Source organism: Erinaceus europaeus, chromosome 6, assembly GCF_950295315.1.
Source record: "Erinaceus europaeus chromosome 6, mEriEur2.1, whole genome shotgun sequence".
NCBI lineage: Eukaryota > Metazoa > Chordata > Mammalia > Eulipotyphla > Erinaceidae > Erinaceus > Erinaceus europaeus.
In genome coordinates this window covers 14,053,194-14,076,326 of record NC_080167.1, presented here as the reverse complement: position 1 = coordinate 14,076,326, position 23,133 = coordinate 14,053,194, and the positions used below count along the sequence as shown (strand labels likewise).

Below are 23,133 nucleotides of genomic sequence, written 5' to 3'. Positions count from 1 at the left end.
ACCGCTCAACTCCTTGTATAAATATTGTTAACTGTAAACCCCATCAGTTTGATCTGGGGCCCATATTCAGCACAGGAGCCTATGTAACCTCTGCATCCCTGTAGGTCTGAGCTCGAATTCTGTAGTCATAGCTAGGAACATGCTAGGCTGCACCAATTTCAGGACCAATCTTCCTCGTGTAGAAGGTAGAGTATGTTGTTCAACCTCCTTTCAGAGAATGGAACATTCATTCCCTACCATTATTGATCCACATTGAGGGCAAGGTCCTATGCCCCTCCCCCCTTTTAAAAAAACACTTTCTCTGAAATGTCACAGAAGGTGGTAATGATGTTGCTTTGATGATTTAGCTTTACTATGTAATTTCAGTAAGATATTTATTCTGAACTGGTAAATGCATTTTTTGAGTAAATATTTTAACATGTTTGGGCAGGAGTAGATAGCATGATGGTTATGCAAAGACCCTCTCTCTCTGTCTCTTTGTCCCGGTGTTATCATTGGAGCTCCGTGCCTCCACTACGAATCCACTACTCCTGGAGGCCATTTTTCCCATTTTTGTTGCCCTTTTTTGTAGTTGTTATAGCTGTTGTTGTTGGATAGGGAAGAGAGAAATCGAGAGAGGACGGGAGAAAAGAGAAGAGAGAAAGATAGACACCTGCAGACCTGTTTCACCACTTGCAAAATGACACCTCCCCCCCAGTTGAGGAGCAGGCGGGTAGTACCGGGATCCTTATGCCGGCCCTTTGTGCTTCAGCATGTGCTTTAACCCGCTGTGCTACCACCCAGTCCCCAGCAAAAAGACTCTCATGTCTGAGGCTCCATAGTCCCAATTCAATCCCCTGCACCACTATAAGCCAGAGCTGAGCAGTGCTCTGGTAAAAAATAAACTATTACAACATGGTCAAGTATTTTGGCATATACTCTGAATTGTAAGAAACAAGCCAGAAGAATAGCGAACATGGCTAACCAGTTTATTGATTTACTTTTAAGATTTTTAAAAACTTATTTATTCATGAAGAATGATAGGCAGAGAAAGAATCAGGTATGACTCTGAACTCTGGACCTCATGCTTGACAGTCCAGTGCTTTATCTACTGCACCACCGCCTGGATCACGCTGACCAGTTTATAATGAAGTTTCCCTAAATTTTGATCGATACATCAATTTTGGATTTAGCGTAGATTTGCTCTTTTTATTTCCTTTTAAGATTTACAGATTATCCTATTTAATTTCTGCCAACTTTCTGCCTGTAAAAATTTATTGGAAACATATTTGCCCTCTCTATCAAAACACAGTATAACCACCTTCTCTAAACAAAAACAAGGTAAAGTCAGTGTCTACAGGATGCGGGACAACGAGAAATCAAGGAGAGTAATGTATTATTTTCCGTGCTCCTTCAAAACACATTATTTAGTTAACTTGGGAGAGGGTTCCCAAATTCCTGTCGCCCCCCTGCCCCCCCCATCCCTGCTGCCAGCTGCATCGGGAGTTTGTCAAAAATAATGATTCCCCGATCCTGTGCTAGACATATTGAATCAAGAAATCAGCCTTTTAAAAAAATTTATTTATTTAATGATGATCGACAAGACTGTAGGATAAGAGGGGTACAATTCCACACAATTCCCACCGCCGGAATTCCGTATCCCATTCCCTCCATTGGAAGCTTTCCTAGATCAGCTTTTTAAATAAGAGCCTTATTCCGCTTTGGAACTCCAGGTGGGATTTCTTTGCCCCAGGCCCGGCCTCGCCCTTAGCAACGTAAGATAGCAACGCACTTAGACCCGCCCACCGACCCGTAAACCCCCTCACACGGTGATCCCCCCTTTCTCAGGCCCCGCCCTCGATCCATTTCTCGCGCAACCTCAAAATCCCGTTCCCATGATGCCTTCACACCAGGCCTCCGCGGTTGCTAGGCAACGCGCGCTCCCTGCCTCCGACAGCTCTGGGTACTGCGGGGTGATGGGGTCTCGGGGTCCCCAGTGGCTCCTGCTACTACTCCTGAATTGCTGGGACTTAGTGATCGCCCAGCCCGGGACCACCCGGGCAGTGACGACGGAGGGTTTGAACTCTGCTGAGGCAGCCCTGGAAACCAAACGACCCTCCTTGTTGCCAAGACCCACTGGGACCCCCAGGAACCCAAGGCCCTCCTCCGACCCCAGGCCCACTCCGGTCACGGACGGTGGGTATCAGCTGCTAACCCCTGGGCATCCACAGCGAGCTGACCTGGAGGGGATAGCTTTCATTGAACACTTAATGTGTGCAGGCATCGCTAAGTGTATCATTACAGGCATCAGTTCTCGCAGCCTGTTAGATATCAACCCTTGTCCTATGGGTGAGAAAATCGGTGCTCAGCCTAAGTGGGACACATTTGAAAATACTTGCAGTTGGCCGATTATAAGGGTAGTAATGGGTGCATGTTTTGCAACTTTGTACTTGAAGAGGAATTAAAAAGCCCCTGACATTGATGGAAGTTAAATGCCTAGGATGCATTGAACTTTTTAAAAATATATATTTGTTTTATTTATTTATTCCCTTTTGTTGCCTTTGTTGTTTTATTGTTACTGTGATTGATGTTGTCGTTGTTAGGACAGACAGAAATGGAGAGAGGAGGAGAAGACAGAGAGGGGGAGAGAAAGACAGACACCTGCAGACCTGCTTCACCGCCTGTGAAGCGACTCCCCTGAAGTTAGGGAGCCAGGGGCTCGAACCAGGATCCTTACTCCCGTCCTTGGGCTTCGCGCCATGTGCGTGTAATCCGCTGAGCTACCGCTAGACTCCCTGGATGCATTGAACTTTTTTTTTTTATTATTTATTTATTGGGCAATTAATGTTTTACATTCAACAGTAAATACAATAGTTTGTACATGCATAACATTCCCCAGTTTCTCATTTAACAATACAACCCCCACTATGTCATTTATCATCCTTTATGGACCAGTATTCTCCCCACCCATCCACCCCAGAGTCTTTTACTTTGGTGCAATACGCCAATTCCATTTCAGGTTCTACTTGTGTTTTCTTTTCTGATCTTGTTTTTCAACTTTGGCCTGAGAGTGAGATCATCCCATATTCATCCTTCTGTTTCTGACTTATTTCACTCAACATGATTTTTTCAAGGTCCATCCAAGATCGGCTTCTTCTTCTTCTAGCGTTTGCCCTTCCTCCGTAGCCAGTCAACAGCGTCAGGTTGAGCCTGATGTAAAGTTTCGAGACCTCCTTTGAATCTGGAGAGGTGGCAGTCATTGACTATGTGGGTCATAGTCTGTCTGTAGCCGCAGGGGCAGTTCGGGTTGTCTCTGGCTCCTCAGCGATGGAACATAGCGGCGCACCGGCCATGGCCTGTTCCATAGCGATTGAGGAGGGCCCAATCATAATGTGCTAGGTCAAAGCCGGGTTGACGCTTGCAGGGGTCTGTGATGAGGTGTTTGTTCTTTACCTCAGCTGACTGCCAACTCTGTTTCCAAGAGACTGGAACAGAGAAGTCCAGTGTAGGCGTAGGGGACCAGATTGGGTGACGAGACGTCAAGCGTTGGACAGGGTGGGCGAAGATATCCGCGTATATTGGCAGGTCTGGTCGAGCGTAGACGTGGGAAATGAACTTAGATGATGCCGCATCCCAACGAATATCTGGCGGGGCGATGTTGCTAAGAACTGGCAGCCATGGGACCGGGGTGGAACGGATGGTTCCAGAAATTATCCTCATGGAGGAATATAATTTGGAATCGACCAAGTGGACATGGGGGCTATGGAACCATACTGGGGCACAGTATTCTGCAGTGGAATAGCATAATGCCAGAGATGATGATCGTAGTGTGGAAGCGCTCGCGCCCCATGAGGAGCTGGCCAGTCTTGCAATGATGTTATTCCTCGCGCCCACCTTTGCTGCAGTTTTTATGAGATGTTTGTGAAATGACAGGGTGCGATCGAGAGTAACACCAAGATAGACTGGCTAGGCTTCATGCCGGATTCTCGTATCGCCAAGCTGCACATTAAGCTCACGCGAGGCCTAGGCATGGTGTAGATGGAAAACAGATGATACCGTTTTTGCAGTGCTAGGGATTAGTCGCCATTTTTACAGTAATCAGATATCAGAGACATGTCTTTCGTGAGTGTTTCCTCGAGGATGTCGAACTTGGATGCCTGAGTTGCACAGCAGATGTCATCAGCGTAGATGAACTTCCTTGAAGAAGTTTCTGGGAGGTCATTGATGTAAATATTAAATAGCGTAGGAGCCAGAACAGAGCCCTGGGGGAGGCCACTTGAGACAAGTCTCCATCTGCTAGACTTGTCACCCAGATGCACCCGGAATCTTCTGTTTTGGAGAAGAAACGATATAGTGTTGGCCACCCATGGAGGCAGGCATCTTGAGATCTTGAGTAGGAGACCACGGTGCCAGACCGTGTCATAGGCTGCTGTGAGATCAACAAAGACAGCACCCGTCTTTAAATTCTTCTGGAATCCATTTTCAATGTAAGTTGAGAGGGCCAGGGCTTGTTCGCAGGTAGATCTTCCTGGGCGGAAACCAGCTTGGGCGGGTGATAGGAATTTCTCTGTAAGATGAGAAATACATGACAGAAGCAGCCTCTCAAGGAGTTTGTAACACACGGAGAGGAGAGAAATTGGTCTATAGCTGGCGGCCAGTGTTGGGTCTTTCTTTGGTTTCAAAACTGCTATAATCTTCGCACGACGCCAAACTTTGGGCATAGACTCAGATTCCAAGATGTGGGACAGGAATGAAGCGAGCCACTTCTTTGCCGCAGGACCCAGGTTAAGAATGAGTTCTGGGGTGATGTTATCATAGCCAGCAGCTGTTCCCGGTTTAACCCTCTTCAAAGCATCTTCCAGTTCAGACAGTGTAAAGGGAGAGAGTTTTGGAGATGGACAAGATAACCGGAAGTGGGATGACCACTCATGGGAAATTTCTCTTTTCCAGACTGGGTCGATCTTAGTACATCCAACTTGAGTTAGGTGACTGGCCACTGAGTTTGGAGATACGGGAGGATGGGAGACGGGAGGGGGTTGGCTACCAGCACCCAGTCTGTGAAGAAGCTTCCAGGCCTTCCTGCTTGAGTGGGTGAAGTTCAGACTTTCCGTGAGTTGTTGCCAGCGGGCTTGGCGTGCTGCATCCAGGGAGGCAATGAGATGGTCAGCCACATCTGGGTCGCCCGACTCATCATACTGCTTTAGTAGTTGCTCTCATTCAGCATCAAGACAAGGCGTATAGTTAGCACGTCTCCCACAAGGAATGGCTTGGGAAGCTGCTTTGAAGATGGCTTGGCGGGAGCGCCTGTAGGAATCTTCAGAGGGGATAGAGTTAATTGGAATTGCAGGAATAGATTTGTTGGTAAGATCACTGAACAGACGCCAGTTTGCTTTCCGAAAGTTCCATCTTAGTTTCTCCAAGCACAGAATCAGTGGGAGCTGGAGACCAATGTGGATGATAGCTGGGCGGTGATGACTGTGCGGGAAGATCTTGAGAACTTGTCTCGTAGCGGGAAAGGCTTGGCCGTTAACTGTGCTAATCCAGCACAGGTCGGGTGATGAGTCTTTATTCCATCTAGCACTGTGAAAAGAGCCTGGCTGTTTGGGATCGTATAATAGGGAGAGGTCATTCGCTGAAGCCCAGTCGGCTAAGATAGAGCCGTCGGCATGAGTGGAGGAATATCCCCAAGATCGGCTGAAAACGGTGAAATCACCATTTTTTACAGCTGAGTAGTATTCCATTGTGTATATATCCTGGATGCATTGAACTTTTTCACTTATCAAAAAGTGATGCCGAAGTCTGGCTTCCTAGATGTGATTAGGTCAAGACACTAGTCTTTGACTTGATTTGCAAAAATCCAGGATTCCACCAGTGATGCATACGAACTGGGAAGATAAGGGGTGGAGAGACCCACTTCCTAGGATTCCTCGTTAGCGGTAATTGACATACTTTCTCAGGAAGTGGCCAGAACCCAGAGTTAACTCATTTAGTGACTGTTTTATAGGGTGATTGAACACAACTTCAGAAATGTCTGTGACCCCTAGATTGTGCTAGTTTTTATACTGCCTTCTGTGGTGCGGGTTCATAGAGCAACGAGTAGCTTCACAAAGAGTGTTTGCAGCCTGAAATTTGTTTACAGTTCATTGACTATAACTGCAAAAGGTATGTGGTATATTCGATCCCTTAAGTTCTTAGAGTAACGTGCAGTTTTATCAGATAGGGAAATCTTCGTTGACTTACAACTTGCTCTCAAGGACTTAACTGTAAGAAAAAGCAGAGTGTTGGTGAGATAGCTTACTTGGAATGATGAGGGCAGGGGAAGCTCTTTTCAGAGCTGTGTTGCCTCTCCTATCTCTGTGTCTCTTGCTTTTCCTTTCCTTTCCTTTCCTTTCCTTTCCTTTCCTTTCCTTTCCTTTCCTTTCCTTTCCTTTTCCTTCCTTCCTTCCTTCCTTTTTTTTTTTTTTCCTTTTCCAGAGCGCTGCTCAGCTCTGGCTTATGGTGGTGCTGGGATTGAGCCTGTGACTTTGTGACTTTGCAGTCTCAGGGATGAGAGTCTTTTTGAATAACCATTACACAAAAAGACACTGATGTGTGTTCTAGGGTATGGTCATAGACCTTTTTCTTTTTTTTAACCAGAGCACTGCTCAGCTCTGGTTTATGGTGGTGCAAGGGACGGAGCCTCAAGCATAAGGGTCTCTTTGCATAACCATTATGCTATCTACCCCTTCCCGACATAAATATAGTGAGAAAGAGACAGGGAGAGGACAGAAACCTGCAGCACTGATCTACCATTCATGAAGCTTCTCTCCCCCTGTAGGTGGGGAGCAGGGCCTTGAACCCAGGTCTTAACATATAGTAGTGTGTGCACTCTACTTCATCCTGGTGCAACACTGTCTTTCTCTTTCTGTTTGAAAACATTGGTCCAGAGTAGTGAAGCCCCAGAAATGATCAAAAAAGCAAAACAAATATTATTTCAATATATAGACAAAGCTCTGTTTGATATTAAAGCTGTTGGTTTGATGAATTAGTAGGGAAGTTTAATCAGTTATAAATTGGGACATAATACTGTGGAATATTTAGTACCTGAAATTCTCTAAGGTTTTTGTGCTAGACTGTATTATTTATGTGCTCAATAAGGTGTGCTGTTGCCTGCCCCTCCCCCTTGTTTTCTTTTCTTTTTATTTATTTATGTTTTCCCTTTTGTTGCCCTTGTTTTCTTGTTGTAGTTATTGTTGTTGGGTAGGACGGAGATAAATGGAGAGAGGAGGGGAAGACAGAGAAGGGGAGAGAAAGATAGACACCTGCAGACCTGCTTCACCGCCTGTGAAGCGACTCCCCTGCAGGTGGGGAGCCAGGGGCTCAACCCCTTTGTTTTCTTAAAGGATCCTCTTTAGTACTGTGAAAGAAAGATAGCTGACAGAGCCGGGTGGTGGCACACCTGGTTAAGGGCCCATATTATAGTGCTCAAAGATCTGGGTTCAAGCCCCTTGTCCCCACCTGCAAGGGGAAAACTTCACTAGTGGTGAAGCAGTGCTGCAGGTCTCTCTCTCTCTCTCTCTCTCTCTCACTCTATCCCCCTTCCTCTTGATTTCTGGCCATCTCTATCCAATAAATAAAGATAATAAAAGAATTAAAAAGTGAACTCAGCAACAAGGGCAACAAAAGGGAATAAATAAATAAAATAAATATTTAAAAATAAATAAATTAAAAAAAAGTGAACTCAAGTATAGCTAAGTTGCAGGAAAGGGCTTTTAGATCTTACCCCTCCCTGTTACATACTGATGCAGAGCAGATATATGACAGCCATTTGTAGAGTGTGTTACAGGTGGTAGAGAAAACATGATTGCCTTTTGAATTTGAGCTGTGTTCATTGGCACCCCGCTCCATGAGCCTGCAAATTGTTAAGAGAGATGGAAGCGCAGCTGAGTGCTACTTAGGCCCTGGGAGTACTCAACATATACTTGTTGGTTGATTAAGTACACTCACACACTGCAAAGAGACCTTTTCTTGCTAAATGGAGTTATTAGACTTTATTGCTTTGTCCTTAGTAGTAGTCTTATAGCTCCATACAAAAATTTCAAGTTTCGGTAAGCAAATCAAGATTAAAATTTTAAACATAAAAGATAGCCTAAACTAATGTTTTACATTAGCATGCATGAGTTGCATCATGAAGCATATAGAAGAATGCTTGGCTAGAGAGAATATAAATTTAAGGTGGAAAACATTTGTCTTAGATTTTTAAAATATTGTGTTAATTAAGTAAATATTAGAGGAAGCTTCCCCCCAGCCCTTGAATAGCAAAGCAGATATCCTTCCAAGTGAGATATTTCATCATCACTCTGTGCTTTTTCTTATAGTTAAGTCCTAGAGTTCAAGTAGTAAGTCAATGAAGATTTTTCATTTGCTAAAACTGCACACTACTGAAGATTTTAAGGGATAAAATATGCCATATACCTTTTATAGTCATAGTGAATGGATTTAAAAATTAATTAATTAATTATTTTTATTGCTGCCATGTTTATCACTGGGACTCTGCCTGTACTAGAATCCACTGCTCCCAGTGGCCATTTTTACTTTCTTTTTCTTTTTTCCCCCTTTCTGTTTTATTAGATAGGACAGAGAGAAATTGAGAGAGGATGGGGAGATAGAGAGGGAGAAGGTTAGATAACTGCAGACCTGCTTCACTGTTTATGAAGCTTCCCCCCTGTAGGTGGGGGGAGTATGGGCCTCCAACAAGGGTCTTTGTGTATGATAATGTGTTCTCCCTCTATGCTGCCCTGTGAGAACCACCAGTTCTATGGCTTTAAAGGATTATTGCTGTCAGCTCTGACACTGCTGTGTGTGGACTGGTCTGGTGATGCAATAAGTGTCAGAATTTCTCCCTTTAGCTTTGTGGAATATCCACATGAGGATAGCCTCAAAATTATTTGAAGGGGTGGGATCTTCATGAGTCAGTGAGAATTCCCAACTCTCAGAGTGACATCCAACTTTCTCCTCTTCCTCCTTTTATTTGAGAACTGCTCAACTTTGGCTGATGGAGGTGTGGGGGATTGAATTTGGGACTTTGGAGCCTCAAGTATGAGAGTCTCTTTGCATAACCATTATGCTATCCCCACCCCCTAGCTTACTTATGAGCAGCAGACTGAGGACATCACAGGGGCAGTGATTGTGACAGTGTACCTGTGTGTGACCCTAGGCTTGCTCTTTAGTATCTGAAATTGAAAAAAAATTGAAACTTTTAAAAAATTGATAGAAATTGAAGCAGTGCTTTTATTTCCTTGCTCCTCCTAGTAATTACTATGACAAGTCCAGTATTTACCCTGCTGTGCTCAGAATCTTTGTAGGTAGAACACCAGTAGTACTTTCTAAGTGAGTCGGTGACTAGCTGCTACTTTGGGGAGACCTAGGATTGAGGCATGCTCATACTGACCGCTTTGCACTTCACACATTGCCTCCCAAGCATAACAGGAAATAAAAAGTCTTGTATGAAATGGGTTTTTGGTACATTACAGAGGCAGGGGACAGTCACCTCCTGCTGATTGTGACACTGCACCTCGATTCTCTTGTTTCTGCAGTTGCTGATCTGTGTGTCTGTGACTTGTCTCCAGCGCAGTGTGACGTCAATTGCTGTTGTGATCCTGACTGCAGCTCCACAGATTTCAGTGTCTTTTCTGCCTGCTCTGTTCCAGTTGTCACGTAAGATTAGGATACATGGTTTTGACAAAATTGGATTCAGGTTATAAAATTTGGGGACAGAATGTGAAAACTTATCTGTAGTGAAAAACTCAGATCTGACTTTGCATCACTTAAAAGGCCATAGTAACGTGTAGGAGAGCATCCCTACCTTATTTGCATCTGGCTAGATTGCAGTGCAAAAGAGAATGACTGACATATTTATCAATGAGAAGAGGGGAGAGGAGAGAGAGAGAACCGAGAACCAGAGCATCACCCTGGCACACATGTTGCCAGGAACTGAATTTGGGGTTTCATGCTTGATAGAGCAATGCTTTATCATTTGCGCCACCTCCTGGGCTACAAGTGTATGTTTTTAAAAAAAGTATTAGGAAGCCTTTATATTTAGAGATTGCATCACATTTCTCTTTGCTTTGTAAACAGATACTGTATCACATTTAAAAAAAAATCAGTACATTAGCCTCATGTGTGAAAAGTGCAGTTTAATTTTACAGTTTTTGTTGTAACAAGTTAAATAGGTGGTCAGGAAAGCTTTGTTTATACTTATCTAGTATGTAAATTTACTTGACATTCTCACAGTTCACATTGTATAAGAGAATAATGGGGGGAGTTGGGCGGTAGCACAGCGGGTTATCCGCACGTGGTGCAAAGCACAAGGACCTGTAAGGATCTCAGTTCAAGCCCTGGGTCTCCACCTGCAGGGGAATCGCTTCATAGGCAGTGAAGCACGTCTGAAGGTGTCTTATCTTTCTGTCCCCCTCTCTGTCTTCCCCTCCTCTCTCCATTTTTCTCTGTCCTATCCAACAATGACATCAATAACAACAATAATAACTACAACAACAATAAAAACAACAAGGGCAACAAAAGGGAAAAATAAATAAATAAATATTAAAAAATTTTAAAAAGAGAATAATGGGAAATGATATTCCCAATTATAAAGAAGTATTGTCTGCTTCTCAGAATTTGAATTTCAAAGCTATTTGAAAAATACCACCATTTAGAAGAGTTTGTTGAAGACAGACCGGCATTATTCAGAGATAACTAAATTTAGCTTCATATCAAGTTGTAGCAATTGATACTTGAGAAGTACCGAAAAAACTGTGTTTTCCCCATGAGAAATGATTTCATTGACCAATGGAAGTTGCATCTACTTCTAAACTAAAGATGCTTGGAGAGTGAGGTGTTATAGTCAGATTAATTTTATGGTGATCTGAACAACAGTGTGATTCAATGTTTATTGAACATTATTCTACTTTTTTGCCTTTCTGTAAGTACTAGACACCTGAAATTGAGATTCATGTTCCAATTTAATTGCTATTTAGAATGTCATTTATTTTAATTAGCCAACTCTGTAATTTTAGGTATGGACTATTTACAGTGGGGGTCATCAAAGGGTTTTTGGTTTTTTTTTTCCTCCTCCAGGGTTATTGCTGGGCTCGGTGCCTGCACCATGAATCCACCGCTCCTGGAGGCCATTTTCCCCCCTTTTTTGTTGCCCTAGTTGTTGCAGCCTCCTTGTGGTTATTATTGCCATTGTTGACGTTGCTTTGTTGTTGGATAGGACAGAGAGAAATGGAGAGAGGAGGGGAGGACAGAGAGGGGAGAGAAAGATAGACACCTGCAGACCTGCTTCACCGCCCGTGAAGCGACTCCCCTGCAGGTGGGGAGCCGGGGCTCGAACCGGGATCCTTATGCTGGTCCCTGCGCTTTGCGCCACGTGCGCTTAACCCACTGCGCCACCGCCCGACTCCCCATCAAAGGTTTTTGTGTGAAAGGCCATATAGTAAATATTTTGAGCTTTGCAATTTGTAACTTCTCAATATTATTATTAGTGAGCATAAGCAACCATAGGCAATATGTAAAAAATAATAGGTATAACTGTTTCAATAAAACTTTATTTTTAAAAAGTTTTCTTTTTTAAATTTTATTTATTCTTTAAAGATTTTAATTTTTTATTTTTTTTAAAGATTTTATTTATTCATGAGAAATGATAGGAAAGAGAGAGAACCAGTCATCACTCTGGTACATGTGCTGCTGGGGATTGAACTCAGGACCTCATGCTTGAGAGTCCAATGCCTTATCCACTGTGCTACTCCCTGGAAAGCAGGGGGCTTGAGCCAGGATCTTACACCAGTCCTTGCGCTTCACGCCATGGGCACTTAATCCACAGTGCTACTGCCCCCCTGCCACTTTTAATTTTATTTTTTAATAGTGATTTAATAATGATTAACAAGACTGAAGGATGAGAGTGGTACAACTCCTTATAACTCCCACAACCAGAGTTCTGTATTTTATCATCTCCATTGGAAACTTCCCCATTTTTTTTTATCCCTCTGGGAGTATGGACCATAATTTTTTATGGGGTGCAAAAGGTGCAAGGTCTGGCTTCTGTAATTGCTTCTCCACTGAGCAGGTCAATCCATACCCCCAGCCTATTTCTATCTTTCCCTAGTGGGATAAGGATCTAGGGAGGTGAGGACACATTGGTTAGGTCATCTGCCCAGGGAAGTCCGGCATTATTGTAGCCTTTGCAACTTGGTGGATCCTCAGTTCTCCTTTGTCCTTTTCAGCACCCTTTTGCCAATTTATGCATGAGTTACAATATTCTACTGTGGTTCCTCTTTGTCCCCTCCTATATAGTTTTTTTCCTACTGGCCTGGAAATTGTGCTTCCACTTGAAATTCAAAGTGTGTGTGTGTGTGTGTGTGTGTGTGTGTGTGTGTGTGTGTGTGTAGAGTTTCTTAGTGGTTTTTTTTTCTGTGTGTGTGTGTGTGTGTGTGTGTGTGTGTGGAGAGTTTCTTCGGTGCTGATTTCAAGATGCCATCTTGACTCTGCCCCTATTTTCCTTTTATGAGGGAGAAGCCAGAGCACTGCTCAGCTCTGATATATGTTACTTGGGGTGTAGAAGTTTATTTACAGAAACAGGAGTTCAGTATATTCCTGGTTTATAAGTTACACTTGACTCTTGTTGCTGCTATTGCTATTAATGCCATCAGGGTTACTGCTGGGGCACCACACCTGTAGGATTCCTCTGCTCCAGATGGTCTTTTTTTTTTTTTTTTTAAGTAAAGGGTGAGAGACAGAAGGAGAGACACCACATTTTTCTCCCTCTTTTTTCCACTCATGAATCTTCCCCGGTGCCAGTAATCCCATGTGATGACCAGGGGGCTTGGACCTGGGTTTTTGTTACATGGCAAAGTGTGTGCTCTACTAAGTAAGCCATTTTCACCAGTCCTCCCTTCCTCCCACCTAAAAACAAGTCTGAGTTGGCTTTGCTTATAACTTTCTATTTATTTATTAGGTAAAGACTGAAATCGAGAGGGAAGGGGGACTTAGGGGAAGAGAGAGACACACACACCTGCAGCACTACTCCACTACTTGCAAAGCTTTCCTCCTGGAGTTGGGGACTAGGGTTTTGAACCCAGACCCTTATACACTATAATATGTCTGCTTAACCAGGTGCACCACCACCTTGCCCCATGACTTTCTTCTAAATATGAAATGATGACCTCAAAATGAATGACACTAGTTAACTGAATTATATAAGTTCTAATCCATAAAAGTTTTGTTTATATTTACCAACCCATCAGCAGTTAACTCTACCATCTAATAGACTATACATTTATTATTAAGAATATTGGATTGTGGTCTGGGAGGTGGCGTAGTGGATAAAGCATTGGACTCTCAAGCGTAAGGTCCTGAGTTCAATCCCTAGCAGCACATGTAACAGAGTGATGTTTGGTTCTTTCTCCCCTATCTTTCTCATGAATAAATAAATAAATTCTTTAAAAAAAAGAAAGAAAGAAAGAAAGAAAGAAAGAAAGAAAGAAAGAAGGAAAGAAAGAAATGAACCTGGGACCTTAGAGCCTCAGGCATGAAAGTCTTTAAAAAAAAAGAATATTAGATTAATAACTGTTTTCCTTAATTAACTATGACCTTTATGGGGCCAGGTGGTGGTACACCTGATTAAGCACACACATTACAGTATGCAAGGACCTGGGTTCAAACCTCTGGTCCCCACCTGCAGAGGGAAAGCTTCACAAGTGGTGAAGCAGGGCTGGAGATGTCTCTTTGTATCTCTGCCTCTCTATCTCCTCCTCCCCTCTCAATTTCTCTCTGCCTCTATCCAATAATAAATTTAAAAATATTTTTAAAAACTATGAGCTTCATGAGAATAAGAATAATATCTTTCATATTTACTATACCACTGGGGCCTAGCACAGCACCTACTGATAGCTAGCGCTCATTAAAAATGAGTTGAATGGATGAATGAATTTTTTCCCTCTTGCCTCTCCCATTTAACTGACTCTCTAGTGCCTCCTTTTGACTTCCCCAGCATTGCCCTTTCAGATACCAGGTGAGGCACCTAGAGCCCGCCCTTCCTCCTGCCTCTTTTCCACCCTTACTCCTGTGTCTTCTTGCATCTGTCTCTCACACCTCACCATGCCTTTCCCAAGCACTTCTTGTATAGTGGCACCAGGGAGATTAAGATGAATTAGATACTGCCCTGCCTTCAGAGAGCCCTGTGAGTAAGGAGACAGCTAAGTGATGACTCTACATCAGCGTTAGGAAGACACAGGAATGGCATCTAGCCTGGACAGATAGATGAGGAGAAGGCATTGTAGAGAAGATGAGCTGAGCTGGGCCCAAAAGCCAAGTCCATGTCAGCCATCATGGAATCAGCAGGAGGGCCTTTCAGATGGAGGTGGCTTTAAGGCAGAGTCTTGGGGCTGAGGTCCTGGGGCAAAGGAGCATGGCCTGTTGGCTTATGCAGGTCACCTACTGTGTGTGGGAAAGGTTGGGTGAGAAGACTGTGGAGTCAGATCCTGAAAACCTTGTGTTGAATGATTGCGGGGGGTGGACTTTGTTCTCAAGTCCAGCCTAGGGCTGGGATCCAGGGGACAGATTTTTCCATTTACATAATTGTGTAACATGGATAGAGCATCGCAGGGGCCAACGCTGGACCAGAGAACCCTGTAAGAAGGTATTTCAGATGACAATAAATAGGTTCTTGACTTTAAAGTCTGTGACATTGGGACAAAAGAAATACAGTTGGTCCTGATTCAGTGACTTAGGGGCCTATTGACTGTTGGGAGTTTGGTCTAGCTCTCGAATGAGCAGTACTGTGGCAGTGTGTGGACTATTTAGTCCTGGAAAACAGTAGTATAGCAGCTCAGCTTCTAGCGTCTCATCTCACATCACTTCTACGTTTCAGTCTTTCCCTGCAGTTAGTCAGTGTGCACTATGCTAGTGTGTTTAGCCTACATAGTTGTACTTTACTGTGTACTCCATATTTTAGTTTATTCCCTGCTTTTAGTATACTATAGTATAATAAACAATATGGTAAACATTTAAAATATACCAAAGAAAAGTTACAAATGGTGCAAAGGTGACATTGAACTGCTTAAGATGGTTCACAAACCCACTGTAAGTACAGAATGTTACAGTTAAAATACTGTGGGGGGGGGTTGGCGGGTCAGGCGGTGGTGCAGTGAGTTAAGCACACGTGGCGCAAAGCGCAAGGATTGGCATAAGGATCCTGGTTCCAGCCCCCAGCTCCCCACCTGCAGGGGAGTCGCTTCACAGGTGAAGCAGGTCTGCAGGTGTCTATCTTTCTCTCCCCCTCTCTGTCTTCCCCTCCTCTCTCCATTTCTCTCTGTCCTATCCAACAACGACAACAATAATAACAACAATAAAGAAAGGAAAATAAATAAAATAAAAATTAATTAATTAATAAAAAAAAAAGAAAGTTAGAAACCACTAGGAAGTGAGAAAGGGCCCTGAAGCAGTATGTAGGACATGACTGCATTTTTGTTCTCTTTCTCCATACCCCGGTAATATCTGTAGTAAATTGATAAGGCTTTGTCAAATCAGGCTTGGTTGAAGACTTTACTGTTCATAGTTTATAAGCTCTAGAACTTCTAGATAACTTCACATTTCCTCATTTTTCACAGCCCTCTTAAGATTTTATTCTTTTTTAAAAAAATACTTACTTATTCCCTTTTGTTGCCCTTGTTTTTTATTGTTGTAGTTATTATTGTTGTTGTTGTTATTGTTGTTGTTATTGACGTCGTTGTTGGATAGGACAGAGAGAAATGGAGGGGGGGGAAGACAGAGAGGGAGAGAGAAAGATAGACATACCTGCAGACCTGCTTCACTGTTTGTGAAGTGACTCCCCTGCAGGTGGGGAGCCTGAGGCTCAAACCGGATTCCTTAAGCCAGTCCTTGCACTTTGCGCCACGTGCGCTTAACCCGCTGCGCTACCGCCTGACTCCGCCACGTGCGCTTAACCCGCTGCACTACCGCCTGACTCCCAAGAAGAGTTTATTCTAAAAGCAACTTTTTTGAGGCAATTTTGGATCCATTCTAGGTAATTATAAACAAGTTGAAGTTCTTTAAAAACGTAAGCAATTTATTCTGTCAGTTTACATGGATCCTTTACATCCAAGTTGTATGCTGATCTTGATTTTGTACTTGAAAAGATTTCCTTAAAAGTTTGTTTCACTTGTCTTAATTTTTTCATATTAGAGGAAAAAGTTTTAAATGCCAGAGATTTTAACACTGAACAAACAAAATAAAATTTAATTTAATTCTAACCACACTTTCATAAATATCCTTCATGTTAACATGTTAACAGTACAGTGTAAGCATCTGACAGTTTAAAATAATCTTGCTAGGATTGTGTGCATATGTTTCAAAATTTTTGTGTTTTTTTAAATTATTTTTATTTTTCAGGGGTGATAGCCAGTTTTGTAGTCAGAAAGCAGCCATCTACTCCTTGAATTTTACAGCACACCCACCTCAAAGGGTATTTAAGCTTATTGATCAGATCAATCCATCTATTTTCTGCATTCATACTACAAACTGTAAGTATAATAATATACTTTGTAAAAAATAAGTTTCCTTGTACACATCCTTTTATGGAAAAAAATACTCTGTTCAGTTAGATTTTAAACAGTCTTTCCATTCTTTGGCCAATGTCTGTCTTCTGAGTACATTTCACAGACAGTTATAAGCAATTCTGTAGGTCTGTAGACGCATACATTTTATTTAACAGTAACTTTGCACGCAGAACAGTGGTGGTGGTTGTGGTGTGTTATCTTATAATCTTGTAAATCATTATTAGAACACTAATTCAATTTTGTGTGAAATAAATGCACATGCAAAGTTGTCACTTGAAACACTTTGTTTCAAAAGTAATGATGACATGGAGGTATATATAGGAATCTAGATTTTTTTTTTTTTGGCACATGTGGGGTTTTGGGTATTTTTCTTTTTTTTTACTTTATTTCCTTTTGGTGTAATGGTTAAGCATCATGCTTAGCTTTAGTTTCAATTTCCTCCTTCTTTATTTTTACTAAGAATATTTGCATGAAAACAGGATCTTTATTTTTATCTGAGCACTTCACTCAAATAAATGTCTAGTTCCAAAGTATATGAAAGGATAAAATATTATCAAGATACCTTGGACCAGAGGCATAGTCACTCACCAAATTCTGTCACCTTTTCAGAATGTCTTTATATTTTGGGTTTGTTTCCTTGCAATTAAAAGATCAGGTGAAAGCTGTGCGATTCGCAATCTACGTAATGACTGGCTGGTCCCTGATGTGCTCCTGACATAGCACCAGCCTTCTGTTCTGCTGTCTCCCTTTTGTCACAGCATGCTATTCTCCTGGGCACTGGAGGCGACTGTGTAAAGGTGGCAGCAGGATCTTTACTCCCCAAGCCATCTGGAGAGAGCCTCCCCTGGGGTTTATGCAGCAGACTCCTCAGTCTATAGGCTATAGGCTAGAGAAAGAGATTGTTACTGATTTCTGCTATGGTTTTTGCCTGTAGACTTTAGAAAGCATTGTTTCTATCTTGTTAGAGAAACAGGCCAAGTCTGGGAATTCTGTTTATTATTTTTTAAATATTTTATTTATGTACTAATGAGAAAGATAGGAGGAGAGAGAGAGAGAACCAGATATCACTCTGGTACATGTGTTGCCGGGGATTGAACTCGGGACTTCATGTTTGAGAATCCAATGCTTTATCCATTGTGCCACCTCCCGGACCACCGGAATTCTGCTTATTTAATAAAATTCAGGAAACCTTGGGGGAAAATAAATATATAGGAGACACTTGATTTTTTTCTTCCTTCTGCCTCAGTGCTACTAAAACTGTTTCAAAATACATGTTACATGCAATAAAACTGTTATATTTTATACTGACTTCAATTATTTTTATCTAAAAACAGATAAACCTGCACTGTCCTTTATTAATCCAGAGATGCCTGATGAAAACAATTTTGATAAGTTGATGAAAATTTCCAGTGGTTTTTCACTGAATGTAGAAGATGTTTCTTTCAAAAACAAATTGAATGCTCCAAAAACTACTAAATATGAGGTGAGTCAAGACCTTGATTAGCTTCACTCATTCCATTGCAGATGACCTCCCTGCATAAGTAATTTTATCACATATTTCCAGCCGAACTGGCTTCCGTGAGACATAGAATTCATATTAAGGATTAAAAACAGTAATGTTCATGCCTCTAACTCTGAGCACAACATTACTGTGGCTGAATTCTAACATAGGGTTTAAACTTTCTGGTCCGCTTGCATTTGTCCCTGCAAAATTACTTGCTCTTCTCCACCTCGAAAGATGCAGCAAATTCCTTGAGGCATGATGCTGAGAATATGGAGTGGGTTGGCTGGATGCCTGTCCTCTTTCTAGAGTTGTATTTAGTTTTATAGATGTGTACTGTTTTATGTTTGTGCACGAGGAAACTTTTAAACATCACACACATCAACTTTGTATAGACTTCAAGTTTACGTGATTCTGAAAGTTAGAAGTGTAGAGATAACATAAGTGAAAATGGAAAGGCTTCTTGTGTTCAGTAAATGTATACTGCAAATCATTGTGAACATATGGTGTTCTGACTTATTTATTTATTTTTTTATCAGAGCACTACTCAACTCTGGTTTATGGTGGTATGGGGGATTGAACCTGCGACTTTGGAGCCTTAGGCATGAGAGTCTCCTTGCATAACCATTATGCTATCTACCCCCCTCTTATCTATTTATTTATTTTACCAGAGAACGGCTCAGTTTTGGCTTTTGGTGGTGCTGGGGATTGAACCTGAGACCTAGGGCCTCCACATGAAAGTCTGTTATATAACCACTGTGTTATCTCTCCCTACTCCTGGTTTTTAAATGTATCTATAAAAATAATACAGTACTGGGGGCACAGCAGATTTGAGCACACATGGCGCAAAGTGCAAGGACTGGTGTAAGGATCCTAGTTCGACCCCCCAGCTCCCCACCTGCAGGGGGTCGCTTCGCAAGTGATGAAGCAGGTCTGCAGGTGTCTATCTTTCTCTCCCCCGTCTGTCTTCCCCTCTCGATTTCTCCCTGTCTTATCCAACAACAACAGCTGTGACAACAATAACAGCTACAACAAGCGCAACAAGGGCAACAAAATGAGAAAAATAGCCTGCAGGAGCAGTGAGTTTGTAGTGTAGGCACCAAACCCCAGCAATAACCCTGGAGGCAAAATAAAAATAAAATAAAGGGCTTGCTGAGGATAGATAGCATAATGGTTATGCAAACAGACTCTCATACCTGAGGCTCCAAAGTCCCAGGTTCAGTCCTCTGTACCACCATAAGCCAGAGCTGAACAGTGCTCTGGTTAAAAAAATAAAATAAAATAAAGAAAAAAAAATACAGTATTGTAGCCTGGGAGGTGGCACAGTGGATAAAGCATTGTACTATCAAGCATGAGGTTGAGTTGAGTTCCCAGCATTGCATATGCCAGAGTGATGCTCTGGTGTTCTCTCCCACCTCCCCCTCTCTCTCTTTCTCTCTCTCTCTCCTCTCTTTGAAAAAAAAAAATCTTGTAAAATATATAGTAGTGTACAGAGCCGAATGTGTAGTTATCCTCACTGATGTGTAAATGTCCTTTTTGATGCAGTGGTGAATCTTATGCATCTTTCCACGTCAACATAAAAGCTACCATTTTTGAGCATTGTTTATGTGCCAGGCACTTTACAAAGCTTGGCAGGCATGACCCGGCACACTCTGGAAAAAGTAGGTCACTATCCCCATTTAACTGATGTGAAAAACATAGGTGTATATAGGAAAGTAACTTGTCAGAACTAGTGCTAGAGTTAGTTTACTGACACAAAGTAATTCTTCTGTCATGTATTATTATTGTTGTTATTTGCAAAGCACTGCCGAGCTCTGGTTTATGGTGGTGCTGAGGACTGAACATTTTATTTAGGGGCTGGGTGGTGGCACACCTGGTTAAGCACACGTTTCAGTGCGCAAGGACATGGGTTTGAGACCCTGTTCCCCACCTGTAGAGGGAAAGTTTTCTAAGTGGTGAAGCAGGGCTGCAGGTGTCTCTCTGTCTCTCACCTTCTCTATCACCCCCTTACCTCTCAATTTCTGGCTGTTTTTATCCAATAAATAAATAAAGATAATTAAAAAATATTTTTAAAAATAAACAATTTATTTATGAGAAAGATAGGAGAGATAGAAAGAACCAGACATCACTACAATGCATGTGCTGCCAGGGATTGAACACAAGACCTCACGCTTGAGAGTCCAATGTTTTATCTACTGTGCCATCTCCCGGACCACAACTTTCCACCATTTATGAAGTTTAGCTTGTGCTCCCATGGTAGATATTCAGTAAATGTTGAATGAATGCCATAATAGCAGTTGGCTGCTCTGTTTACAGTATGGGGTTCCTCTGAGGACTTCAGATTCCACATTTTTGAGATTTCCTTCTCCCCTTATGACATCTCTGTGCACTGACAATAACCCTGCAGGTAAGAGTGGGCATCTTCTCTCTCTGTAAGCAGTTTATTTTTAGTTTAATTTTATAATAGCCATAATTAAGTAGAAACAGAAAATCTTTAGAGTTGAAAAAGGCCTCGGAGGTTAAGTCCTTCAGTTCTGTTCCATGCCATGCAGTCACTGCTTGAGTCACTGGCATGATGGGGAACTCACTATGCAAAACTAGCCCACTCAGTTGTTAGACACTTCCAGTTGTTTGGAAAGCTTTTTCTTCACTGGAGCAACAGTTTGTTAGTAGCTAGTGTGTACTAATCCCTGCTTTATAGCATGCTCAGTGATCCCCATGTTTGTCCAGTTGATCTTCACAGTGGTCTTCTCCATTTTTCAAGATGGAGACTTTGAAATGTTCTGCCTCTTGGTCAGGCTCACTCACATAGTGGTGGAGCGGGATGCAACTCATGCCTCAGCCTTCCATGGGTCCTGCTTCTCTCAGAAGCTTCACAGAGTTTGTGGAGAAATCTTACTGGCAGTGGGAGGGAGCAGATGTTGCCCTCCAGTCCATAGGCAGCTTCACTATGAAGAAGCTGGCTAACTAATGAAGCATCACTTGCTTTGTGAAGGAACGTGCATTCTGTTTAATTGACACTTGACCTTGCTCATAATAGGAACGATATAATTAAAACCTAACTGGGACACCCTTTCTATCTATTGGGTTGGCAAAGCTTAAAGGACTTTAGGCTGTAGTGAATTTGGCCTTCATAAATATAGCTGGTAAGACTACATGTTGGTCCTGCCTCTGTTAATGAGCAATTCAGCAGTATGTCAGAATTCCATATGCCTTTTGGATATATAATTCTTTGGATATGTAATTTGGATATTTGGAAATAGATATGCCCTTTGACCCTGGAATCTGTGGCCCACATGCAAAAGAATAGCAAAGTCAGAGACAACTTAAGTGTTCATTAGTGAGGAACTAGTTGAGTAAATTATAGAATACTGATTATTCCTGAAAAAAAAAAAAAAAAAAAAAAGGAGAGAGAGAAGAGAAAGATTTTCATGTACTAAGGTAGTCTTAACTCCAAGATTAAAAAAAAAAAAAAGAATATACTTCATGCATTTGTTTCCAACACGGGAGTTTTAAAAAAATTGTGTATGTGTGTGTTTGCATAGAATATTTCCAGGAAGATAATGAAAAACTTCATGTTAACTGTCTCTGAGGAAAGTAACAGGTAGTCAATGGGGTCAGGGCCCAATGGTTGGAGATAGACCTTGACAATCTCTTTTTGGTGCCTTTTGAGTTCTGAATCATGCACATTCATTATGAATTAAAAATATGGGGAGTCGGGTAGTAGTGCAGCGGGTTAAGCTCAGGTGGTGCAAAGCACAAGGACTGGCATAAGGATCCCGGTTCGAGCCTCCGGCTCCCCATCTGCACGGGAGTTGCTTTACAGGTGGTGAAGCATGTCTGCAGGTGTCTATCTTTCTCTCCCCCTCTCTGTTTTCCCCTCCTCTCTCCATTTCTCTCTGTCCTATCCAACAACGATGATGATATCAAAAACAATAACAATAAAACAAGGGCAACAAAAGGGAATAAATTAATTAATTAATAAAATATGTAAGCCCTATTTTAAACATGTCTTATGTTTGTGCCATAACTTATTTTCAGTTTTACCTAGGTGACAAGTTTTTAGTTACAAATGAACAGTCAAAACATTTCTCTCCTCCCCACCCCCGGGATGTTATGACTTCTAGCTTTTCTTGTGGACCAAGCTGTTAAGTGTACTAGAAGGATAAATTTGGAACAATGTGAAGAAATTGAAGCCCTGGGCATGGCTTATTACAGCAGTCCTAAAATTTTGAGGGTAAGAATTATTTTGAAGTGGAACTGATTCACTAGGTATGTTTTCTGTTCTTTGTACCTTTTTGGACTATGACAAGTATAGGGTAATTTCAGTTGTGACTGGCATTTGAGTTTAAGTTTCTCTTCTCTAGTAAATGTTTAGTATAGGAATACCAAAGACAATATAACAGCCACTTAAAATAATTTGTATTTAGTTAGTTCATATTCTCTTTTTAAAAATATTTTATTTGTATATTATGTAGAGAAAGAGAATTTAAAAGGGGGGGTAAAGATAGAGAGAGAAAGACACTTGAAGTTTTGATTCACTACTCATGAAGCTTTCCCCTTGCAAGTGGGGACCAGGAGCTTGAACCTGGGTCCTTGTGTATGGTAATGTGTGCCACTGCTTGGACCACATATTTTCTTTTTCTTTTTTTTTTCACTAATTCTGGTGGCAGCCAGTAAAGTCTGCCTCCTGAATAAAAAGGCTCTCATAGCCAAATTTTTAAAATTATAAAAACATCTTAATGCCTGTAGCAAATAATTGTACTAGTAGCAAAAAAGTTTTCTCTTTGAGAAACAGACCTGAAGGGAGTCTGGTGGTAGCGCAGCAGGTTAAGCACACGTGGCGCAAAGCGCAAGGATCTGCGTAAGGATCCCGGTTTGAGCCCCCGGTTCCCCACCTACAGGGGAGTCGCTTCACAGGTGGTGAAGCAGGTCTGCAGGTGTCTTCCCCTTTCTCTCAGTCCTATCCAACAATGACGACAACAATAATAACTACAACAAGAAAACAACTAGGGCAACAAAAGGGAATAAATAAATAAATAAATACTTTAAAAAAAG

General features: G+C 42.0%; 1 protein-coding gene across 2 annotated transcripts in view; it reads left to right on the top strand.

Annotated features, from left to right (window-relative positions):
- Nucleotides 1-1,895: 1,895 nt before the first annotated feature.
- TCTN1 (tectonic family member 1) overlaps nucleotides 1,896-23,133 on the top strand; it is a 37,559-nt gene continuing 16,321 nt past the window's right edge. For both annotated transcript variants that reach the window (XM_060193106.1, XM_007529029.3), the window contains exons 1-6: nucleotides 1,896-2,175; nucleotides 9,555-9,675; nucleotides 16,408-16,538; nucleotides 17,909-18,057; nucleotides 20,392-20,482; nucleotides 22,203-22,312. In XM_060193106.1, the coding sequence (XP_060049089.1) occupies nucleotides 1,956-2,175; nucleotides 9,555-9,675; nucleotides 16,408-16,538; nucleotides 17,909-18,057; nucleotides 20,392-20,482; nucleotides 22,203-22,312 (822 nt within the window). In that variant the 5' untranslated portion in view covers nucleotides 1,896-1,955. The remainder of the gene's footprint in view (nucleotides 2,176-9,554; nucleotides 9,676-16,407; nucleotides 16,539-17,908; nucleotides 18,058-20,391; nucleotides 20,483-22,202; nucleotides 22,313-23,133) is intronic.